Here is an 11,344-nt window from a genome sequence, read left to right on the forward strand (position 1 = left end):
AATTTTTGGTAGGCATTGCACTCACTGTATGTCCTATAACTGTGTAGCCGAACCGCTCCTTTTGGTACAGAAACATATCCTACAATACATGTGTGGTTGACTGGCCTGATATTGATGTGAATGGTCCCTGTTCCTCCTGCTCTTTCTCCAATGCCAACACTTCATCCATCATTCATCACCTGAAGCTTTGTTTTAATGGGAGTCATTGAACTCGGATAGTAGCAGGAAAACATCCAGCAATCTTCGGAGGAGGTAGGATATGCGCCAAAACGCTGACCACCTCAGGCCTAGCCGCTACTACATACATGCGCTTGCATTCCAAGAAAATAAAACAGATGCTAACTTCTATCATCATCATGCTCCTCACCTTGGTACTCTCAACTCCCCTGATGGAGAAGCCAGGGCCCACGGGAGGAGTCTGGTTCTCTAGTGGGCTCGTCCAATGCTGCCCTAAAGCAGGCCAGGCTAAGAAAAGTGTGGGGGAAGTTGACAGGAGAAATAGGGGCGGCTGGGGACTGTCTATGGACACCCAGCCGCCCCCAGGCTGCTGGGGACCGAGCGTGGACACCCGGCCGCCGGGCGGCTGGGGGCTGAGTATGGATACCTCGCTGCCGAAGCAGCCATGAGGTAGTGGCCAGCTTTGGCCTCCTCCAAACTAAAAGGCCCCATTTCAAGTGCAAGCTAGCAGTATAGTATTGCAGCCTGGGGGTGGGTGGGTGGTTGGCTGCATATTTACGCTTGCATTGCAAGGAATGGGGGAGGTACAATTGAACACTGCCCTGGGACAAGGACTTGCACGGGGATAGTTGCAAGTCTGCATCTTCTGATGCGGCAAGGATCACTTCTGATGGGCACACTTTTAAGCAGTGACCTGGGTGTCAGAGATACTTTCAGGGGTCTTCCCCATGCTGTTCCCATGTCTTTTCAGCACTGTATGCATGTGTCACACAGTACATGGCCAGATAAGATTGTAAAATGTTAAAATGACATTTCCCGGTGAATGCATTTATCACGGTTGAAAGCAATACAAAAGTGCAAAAACGCATAAAAAATGCTACTTGTGAACATAGCCCAAGGTGTGGAGGAGTATTTTTGTTTGTGGTTATTTATTTTACCTTTTACACAAGTCTTTACCTTGGAAAGGAAGTTCCTTAACATATTTCACAGGAAAACCGTTTCAGTTTCGTTTTTGAACGTTTTATTTTGAGCCCGTAAAAGTGGTTTAATACCTCTAACCACGTTGTTGACAGCAGTGACCCGGGGGTCAGAAATGCTTCCTGGGGCGATCCCCATGCTGTCCCCATGTCATTTGAACACTGTCACTATCGTTTTGGGCACTTTTTAGGCTTTCTACAGACTGCCGGGGGTGGCGCCGCAAAAATGCTCGGGTCTCCCATAGACTAACATTGGGCTCGTTGCTCGGGTCGAGCACCCGAGTATCACGGTGAGCTTGGCCCGAGCTTCGAGCACCCGAGCACTTTAGTGCTCGCTCAACACTAATCATACCCAAACCTATAACCCCACTGCTGCCGCTACAGGGCAGTGGGCAGAGCGAGGCTAAGTGCCGGAATTGGCGCATCCACAGGATGCGCCATTTCTGAGGCGGCTGAGGGCTCCTGTTCCTAGCCTAGCAAATATTCATGGTACCTTCCTAGGCTATTAATATCAGCCCCCAGCTATCTGCTTAGCTTTTGCTAGCTGTTAAAATAGAGGGACCCCACGTCATTTTTTTGGAGGGTCTACCATTTTATTAGCCAGTAAAGGCTAAGTAGACAGCTGGGGACTGATATTAGTAGCCTGAAAAGCTCCATGGGTATTACCCATTTCCCAGACTAAAAACATCCGCCCCAGCTGTCCACTTTCCCTCTGCTGATCAATAAAATTACGGTGACCCCACGCCATTTTTTTATAGAGATATAATCATTTCTTAATAAATGACATGAACAGTAAGATACACATGCAAAGCACGGATTATATATATCAAATATTTATATCTATCTGTATATCTATCTATTATCTATATACATAGCTATCCATATATCTATCTATTATCTATTTATCTATCTATTTATCTATCTATTCATATATCTATTTATTATCTGTTGACCTATCTAATTATCTATCTAAGATGGATAATAGATAGATATGTGGATATATAGATTGTGGTAGGACGACTCGCTCGGCCACTTCCGGTAGTAGACTCAGGAACCCGGGTTTTCTTTTCAGGCTTTATTAATAGCATTAAGCTCTGCACTCCAGCAAAATAAACACAGCCTTACTTGGCAAAACAACAAAACAAAAGATAAACTATAGCACAGTCCATATATGTGTGTGCGGTTCACCCACACAGGTTATGTCCAGCCTTCAGCTCCCTCCTGAGCTATGGCTGTCCAGTCTGGAGACCTTGCCTCTCCAACCCCAACACAGAGAAAAAAAACAGGACTGAACATTTAAACGTTGCTCAGCCACACCCGGAGGTGGAGGTATGGAGAATGACGTCCCTCCCATCACTATGTCATTCCACTAAAACCACGCCCTTTAGTGAGTTAACCCACCAGTATATAACATGCTGGCAGAAAGTCCATTGGTTTCAGTTCACACAGGCTAGCAACCTGTGCGACACATACCTCCCCTCATAAATCATACCAGTGACTCTGTCACAAGATATATTGATAGATACATAGATAGATAGATAGATAGATAGATAGATAGATAGATAGATAATACAGTAGGTCGATAGATAGATATATGGATAGATATATGGATAAATAGCTTTATCGATAGATAATAGTTAGATATATGGAAATATAGATATATTGATAGATAGATAATAGATATATGTATAGATAGATAAATAGATTAATAGATAGATACAGTACAGACCAAAAGTTTGGACACACCTTCTCATTTAAATATTTTTCTGTATTTTCATGACTATGAAAATTGTACATTCACACTGAAGGCATCAAAACTATGAATTAACACATGTGGAATTATATACTTAACAAAAAAGTGTGAAACAACTGAAAATATGTCTTTTATTCTAGGTTCTTCAAAGTAGCCACCTTTTGCTTTGATGACTGCTTTGCACACTCTTGGCATTCTCTTGATGAGCTTCAAGAGGTAGTCACCGGAAATGGTTTTCACTTCACAGGTGTGCCCTGTCAGGTTTAATAAGTGGGATTTCTTGCCTTATAAATGGGGTTGGGACCATCAGTTGTGTTGGTGGATACACAGCTGATAGTTCTACTGAATAGACTGTTAGAATTTGTATTATGGCAAGAAAAAAGCAGCTAAGTAAATAAAAACGAGTGGCCATCATTATTTTAAGAAATGAATGTCAGTCAATCCGAAAAATTGGGAAAACTTTGAAAGTTTCCCCAAGTGCAGTTGCAAAAACCATCAAGCGCTACAAAGAAACTGGCTCACATAAGGACCGCCCCAGGAAAGGCAGACCAAGAGTCACCTCTGCTTCTGAGGATAAGTTTATCCAAGTCATCAGCCTCAGAAATCGCAGGTTAACAGCAGCTCAGATTAGAGACCAGGTCAATGCCACACAGAGTTCTAGCAGCAGACACATCTCTACAACAGCTGTTAAGAGGAGACTTTGTGCAGCAGGCCTTCATGGTAAAATAGCTGCTAGGAAACCAATGCTAAGGACAGGCAACAAGCAGAAGAGATTTGTTTGGGCTAAAGAACACAAGGAATGGACATTAGACCAGTGGAAATCTGTGCTTTGGTCTGATGAGTCCAAATTTGAGATCTTTGGTTCCTTCCACCGTGTCTTTGTGCGACGCAGAAAAGGTGAACGGATGGACTCTACATGCCTGGTTCCCACCGTGAAGCATGGAGGAGGAGGTGTGATGGTGTGGGGGTGTTTATCTGGTGACACTGTTAGAGATTTATTCAAAATTGAAGGCATACTGAGCCAGCATGGCTACCACAGCATCTTGCAGCAGCATGCTATTCCATCCAGTTTGCGTTTAGTTGGACCATCATTTATTTTTCAACAGGACAATGACCCCAAACACACCTCCAGGCTGTGTAAGGGCTATTTGACCAAGAGGGAGAGTGATGGGGTGCTACGCCAGATGACCTGGCCTCCACAGTCACCAGACCTGAACCCAATCGAGATGGTTTGGGGTTAGCTGGACCGCAGAGTGAAGGCAAAAGGGCCAACAAGTGCTAAGCATCTCTGGGAACTCCTTCAAGATTGTTGGAAGACCATTTCCGGTGACTACCTCTTGAAGCTCATCAAGAGAATGCCAAGAGTGTGCAAAGCAGTCATCAAAGCAAAAGGCGGCTACTTTGAAGAACCTAGAATATAAGACATATTTTCAGTTGTTTCACACTTTTTTGTTAAGTATATAATTCCACATGTGTTAATTCATAGTTTTGATGCCTTCAGTGTGAATGTACAATTTTCATAGTCATGAAAATACAAAAAAATCTTTAAATAAGAAGGTGTGTCCAAACTTTTGGTCTGTACTGTATATAGAGAGTTAATAGATATATAGATAGTTAGATAATATGTGACATGCAGAGGAAGTTTTGTGCTTCAGAAACATTCAGCAACTAGAGGGGTTAACACAGTCACAAGAGACAGGGAGTGTTTTACAAGAGCCCCAGTGGGATTGTAGTGAACTTTTTATTGTAGTCTGGCTGAAGTGGTGTGTCATCTGGATCTGACAGAAGGCAACTGAACAGGATTCAGATCAGGAGAGAAACTAAACACGGGTTAGATAAACTCCCTGAACTAACAGTGCAGAGTATTATCAGGCAGGAAAATAAGGACTGTAAGGCATTGTGTCACAGGAATCATCTGCCTCATCACACCCTCCCCCCACCTCCATCTCCATGCAGGATAAAGAATGCTGTGTACTATTATGTCCTTGTGAAGGAAAAGCCTGTGGTTGTGTATGCATAGAAGTGTGCTGCTAAGAGATCTATTCTATGCTGAATTATGCTACTGAAGAGACTCTAATACTGGGTATTGTGAAGAAACGACTGTATTGTTACTGGAGCCGGTTGCTCAAGAAACTCAGACTGTATTGTAATGAAGATTGTTGCGGTAATATCCCTGAATTGCACTGGCCATGCTTCAGATTAAATTCCACTATTAAACTATTGAAAAAGACTCTTGTCAGATGTGTCTGGTCAGCAATTGAATCTATTGTGTGCCTGAGAGAAGCTGCAGCCTATGGTCGCCCTGAGTAACGGTTCCCCCAGGATTCCAAAGAATTCATGAAACACGTCTCGCCCTATCTGAACGTGTGTGTAACAAATAGATATATGGATAGATAGATAGATAGATAGATAGATAGATAGATGGATAGATAGTTAAATAAATTTATAGGTAGATAGATAATAGTTAGATATATGGATATATAGATACATTGATAGACAGATAATATATATATGGATATATAGATAAATAGATAAATAGATTAACAGATATATGGGTTGATAGATAATAGATATATTGATAGGTAGATAATATATACATGGATAGATATATGGATGGATAGATAGATAGATAGAAAGATAGATAGATAATAGATATATGGATATATAGATAGATTTATAGATAATAGATAGCTAAATAGATAATAGATCAATAGATATATGGATAGCTATATGGATAGATTTAAAGATAGATAGATAGATAGATAGATAGATAGTAATATATAGAAAATAGATAGATAGATAGATAGATAGATAGATAGATAGATAGATAGATAGATAGATAGATAATAGTTAGATTTCTGGATATATAGATAGATCGATTTATAAATAGATAGATAATAGATATATGGATAGACAGATAATAGATATGTGGATAGATAGATAGATATATAGATAGATACATAAATAATAGATTGATAGATAGACAGCTAGATGGATAGCTAGATATACAGATAATAGATAGATAGACAATAGAAAGATATACAAATAGATATAAATATGTGAGATATATAATCCGTACTTTGCGTGTGTACCTTACTGTTCATGTCATTTATTAATAAATGAGTACATTTCTGGAAACAAAAATGGCGTTGGGTGCCCCGTAAACCAACAGAGGGAAAGCGGACAGCTGGGGCGGATGTTTTTAGCCTGGGAAGGGGATAATACCCATGGAGCTTCCCAGGCTACTAATATCAGTCCCCAGCTGTATACATAGCCTTTACTGGCTATTAAAATATAAAAACATAAACAGTAAGGTACACACGCAAAGCACAGATTATATATATCACATATTTATATCTATCTGTATATCTATATATTATCTATCTATGAGTTCATCTCATTGGCAAGCGTGGGAAAATACTCACTGCGCATGCGCTGACCTCATTTTCCGGTAATACACTGAGTTAGTGTATTGCCGGCTGTTGAACAGAGCAGGCAGATTTTACATTGTGGCCGCTCTGTTCATGGGATCTTCGTGGGACCCTCGCTATTAGGAGTGCGGCGGACAGGTGAGGATGAGGTTGCTTTATTATTTTACCTTTATTACAGGTGATCACGGGCTTTGGGGATTAGGTGTAAGGTGAGTTTATGGTGTTTTTTTATTTTTTGCAGGGACGGTGAACATATATATGTGTTGAGTATATGAGCAAATGTGTTTTATTTTTATTTGAACAATTTTTTTTATTAATTTTAACTTTTTTTTTTTTTTTCAGCAGAGCACAGGTGCCGGCGGATGGGAGACTACTGCTCCCATCCAGCGGTGCCTGCACTTGCTGTTTCCTATAGAAGGAGGCGCCAGCTGATGATGGTAGTAGTACCATCAGCCGACACCTATGACCCGCAATAAGCTTTTTACCTCGGGTCACTGTCACAGCTGTGGCATCATGCTGACACATGTCAGCATGATGCCACAGTGCTCTGACCGCGGTAATGCTACTACTGCTGATCAGAGGCTGTGTTGTCCATGTTCGGGGTTCGTGCTCGAACAGTAGGTGTTCAGTACGGACCTCAAACTTTACTGTTCGGGTTCACCCATCACTACTGCTAACTTGCACATTTCCTAAAAGACAGAGTGGAGTCGAAGAGAAGGAACTCGTTACACTTTTGTTTTCTACGTTTGGTCTACTGCTTGTGCTTGCTGGTGTCATGGTCACAGGTGGCGCACGTGGTTCGTAGACTCACTGTGAGATGGGACCAGGCTTGCCTATAGAGGGGCGTAGCTAAGCGGCTACCTGGTGTTCACTGGAGCTCCTGATGGTGGAGTCAGGCTTGAGCTGCAAGGTAGCCACCAGGTACCAATCCTAGGCAGTCACCGGTACCGCAACTGCCGACCCCAGGGATCAGGTTCGCTAGATAGGGACACGGGAGCGGAGTCACTGACAGGCAGGATATGGAGACTGATAGTTCAGAAAACGTGGGATTCAAGAATAGATTTCCATCTCTGGAAACGGTTCAGGTACCGCCGGAGCCATTCCAGGGTCACATATACACTACACAAGACTACAGGAACGATACATATAAGGGAATAACTATAATAGACTGAGAGCGAGGACCTGGCAACATACAGTTGCACACACACTACCACAAAGTAGAGAGGGTGCCTTTAATACAAGAGGCCTCCCATCTATTGGCGCACACTCGCACTAGGCGCATCGCTGGAAGCCTGTGCAGCGTGCACAGGAGAGGGAGGCAGAGGAACACAAGGACACTGTCGCAGCCGGGGAGGTAAGTATGTCGCCATCCACGCGTAGAGGAAGAAGGGGAACCATGCAGAGGGGCCAGCAATGGATTTTACATCTGACTTGTTTCTTCTTAGATTTCTGCTTGCCAGGCCACTGAAAATGTTGTTAACACTGAAGCAAACGCAGTGTTACACGTGATAGGCTTATATTCACTATTTCAACAGCTCAAAAATGTAATTTAAGTCATTTGAAAATAAAATACTTTTTTTTATATTTAGTATAAGTTTTGAGAATTCTTTCAAAATTACTTTGACGCTAAAAAAAAAATGTAAATACCTTGAGAGCATGACTTCTACAGGGAAATCTATTACATTTACCTCCTCTGTTGAAGCATTTGCACAAGGGACTTATATAGCCTGATAACAAAACACATATATGTGTAAAGCAATATAATTTGCTCTTTGATAGGATCGGTCATTCTAGAAGGTTCACCATCATTTGACAATACGAGTAAAAGATTAAAAGCTAAGGATAAATATTTGGATACTTACACAATTGTTTTAACCAAATGAAGGTAATATCTTCTAGTTTTGCCAAATACGTGTCCTCCATAATTTAGGTTTTTATATTAAAAAATAGTTGAAATCACAAAAGGTCAACAGATACTTTAGCTCAGCAGCTCAGGGTCCAGGGAAGTCATCTGAAAATAAAAGTTAAAAATTTAATTTACTGAATGTATTATACAATGATTTTCGATGATGTTTTGCTGTGTATCTGCTATTGAATTCCACTCAATGGCTTCTTTCCTTGGTCTTATTGTTTCCACTCCTTGAAGTCGCTGCTCCAAGTTTGGAAAATGGGAAGTATACAAAAGTTTTTTACATTTCAAAGTGTTATCATTGGATGTTCTAAAATGAATGAAAGAAACACAAGTAAAAGCAACAGCATTTTTTTTAAATATTACATACATTTTTATTTCATTTTTGTGAAGTTTTTATTAATTTTATTATGTACATTAAATTTTTTTCCTGACACAGTCTATGGGAAAAAATGCCAGCAAAAATGTCAAATGCTGACAATTTTTTATTTAAAAAAGAAATGTCACTAACCCCAAACAAGCCACATTTTTGTATGTTGTTCATTTTCTATTTAAATATAGACTTTAATGTAATGTAATATCTTAGTTTTTGGCCAAAAAAATAATGGCAAGAAAAATGCAATGAAAAGTGTCATGTTTTTCTGCGAAGTTCTGAGTATTAAACCACACATATAGAGAATTAAAAGATAGAGGGATAAGAGAAGATGAGAGAGGTGTTTAACACGTTGTAGCCTTAAAATGGAGACATATCAGATCCAGGGCCAGACAGTCCCACCGGATGACCAAGCAATCTCCCAGACTGTGCATAAAGTTTAACTATCTGTATCTCTAAATATGTATTTTTTCCATTATTGTCCAGGAACCAAAAAGTAATGGAAGGTACAAACCAAACATCTCCAGGAAGTTTCATCCTCCTCGGTCTGTCTAATGTCCTGCATTTCCAGATCATCTGCTTTGTCATATTCTTGGTGATGTATATTATGACATTGGCAGGGAATGTTCTACTGGTCATCGTGGTGAGGATCAATTCCAAACTGCAGACACCAATGTACTTTTTCCTTAGCAATCTCTCGATAATTGACATCTGCTTCTCCTCCACCATAGTCCCCAAAATTCTCATAAACACCATTTCTGAGGACAGAAGTATTTCTATATTGGGATGTGCATTTCAAATGTATTTCCATTTGGCATTGGGAGCCACAGAGTGCATACTACTTGCCATCATGGCTTATGATAGATTTGTAGCCATTTGTAAGCCCTTGCACTATACCAACATAATGAGCAAGATATTGTGCTCCTGTTTAGCTGCTGGATCATGGAGTTTTTGCTTCATGAACTCAGCCATTCATGTGGTCCTTACCTTCCATCTACCCTACTGTAGATCACATCATATCAACCACTTCTTCTGTGAGATGCCTCCATTTTTTCAATTGTCTTGCAAGGACACTTGGTTCAATGAATTAGCAATGTACATCTCAGCCGTGATCATAGCCTCGTCTTCTTTCGTCTTGACCCTAATTTCATATGTCCACATCATCTATACGATACTGAAGATCCGTTCTTCACAAGGGAGGCAAAAAGCTTTCTCAACGTGTGCCTCACACCTTACTGTAGTGTCGCTATATTATGGGACCATTATGTTCATGTATATGAGACCTCGTTCCATGCACTCTCCTGAGACGGACAAGACTGTGTCCATTCTCTACACAGCGGTGACTCCAATGTTGAATCCCATCATCTACAGTATGAGGAACAAGGATGTTAAGAGCACTATTAAAATAAAGCTGATTAGACAGTCAGTAAACCACTAAATGGCTTCTGGTTATTTTTTTTTTCAACAGTATCAGTATTTCTATTTTTACTTATGGAAAAATCATCATAAAAGCAACCAAAAATAACAGAAGATCAATGCTTTTGAACATATAAGTAGGTTACGACATTTACAGAAACTGATAATGAACAGGACCCATCAGTAGACTATGGACCACTACATCATTAGGGAGTTACGATTTAGCTTTCCTACTATGCTTATAACAAAACCAGGCATATTAGAATTAAGTAATTAAAAATGTTATAATTTACCAAAGATGAATCTGGGACTCTTCTCCAGTGGCATTATTGGAGGCGCATTGCATAGACGAAGTTGAGGATGCAGAGATAAGTGCCCTTAGTTCCGCCTGATGTTGCTGGAAGGAAGTCCTGGACTCATCTCAGGTAACTCATAAGCTCTTCTACTACCTAATGCCAAAATACTAAAATCACCAAAGGGTAATTCTGCTTTTTTTTCCAATTCTGCAGAGAAAAGAAAAGCAGAAAATAATTTTGACAATTGTGTGAATAACCATATTAAATTGAAATTGAAGATGGGAGCCTCAACGTATCCACAGCATGTAGAAAGTGGCCCAGATGCCCTCATGTTAAAATATAAAAGGGGAGTAGTGTTGAGCCACCCCCGTTGTGTTCGGGTTCGGTTCGGTTTGTCGAACACCGGCATGTTCGTCGAACGGTTCGTCGAACACCGTCAAACACCGTGGAACACCGTCAAACACCGTTAAAACCAATGGCAGGGATTGTCTGCCACTCACTGTAATGCCACAGTCATGGTGGTTGTGGCATTACAGTGGTTGCCCAAATCGATGGGAACAGTGCTCACAGTGAAACATGAAAAGCCGGCAATTCAGCAGCAGCATACACCGGTACCCGACAATTTAGAACCGAAAGAATAGAGCATCACACATAGATTAGATAGATAGAAACATGTCAGTCACATATATAATAAGTACAGTGATAGTGTTGATTACTGTACTTGTCATTAAGTGTTAAAATAAAGGATTTATTAAAAAAAAAATTGACGTGTGGTTCCCTGTAATTTTAGTCTCTAGCGGAGGTTAAGCAGACGGCTGGGGCAGATGTTTGAAGCCTGGGAAGGGGGTAATACCCACAGAGCTGCCCAGGCTACTAATATCAGCCCCCAGCTGAATACCTAGCCTTTACTAGCTATTAAAATGGGGGACCCCCCAAAAAAATGACGTGGGGTCCCCCCTATTTTAATAGCTAGCAAAGGCTAGGCAGACAGCTGGGGGCTGATATTAATAAC

At 40.8% G+C, this 11,344-nt stretch overlaps 1 protein-coding gene across 1 annotated transcript; it reads left to right on the top strand.

Annotated features, from left to right (window-relative positions):
• Nucleotides 1-9,119: 9,119 nt before the first annotated feature.
• Nucleotides 9,120-10,058, top strand: LOC141153030 (olfactory receptor 5V1-like). Its single transcript, XM_073637703.1, has one exon. The coding sequence runs from the start codon at nucleotides 9,120-9,122 to the stop codon at nucleotides 10,056-10,058; it is 939 nt and encodes a 312-aa protein (XP_073493804.1).
• The last annotated feature ends 1,286 nt before the right edge of the window (nucleotides 10,059-11,344 follow it).

This window comes from Phyllobates terribilis, unplaced genomic scaffold (genome assembly GCF_046119375.1).
Source record: "Phyllobates terribilis strain yellow unplaced genomic scaffold, ASM4611937v1 Scaffold_7__3_contigs__length_470593459, whole genome shotgun sequence".
Taxonomy (NCBI): Eukaryota; Metazoa; Chordata; class Amphibia; order Anura; family Dendrobatidae; genus Phyllobates; species Phyllobates terribilis.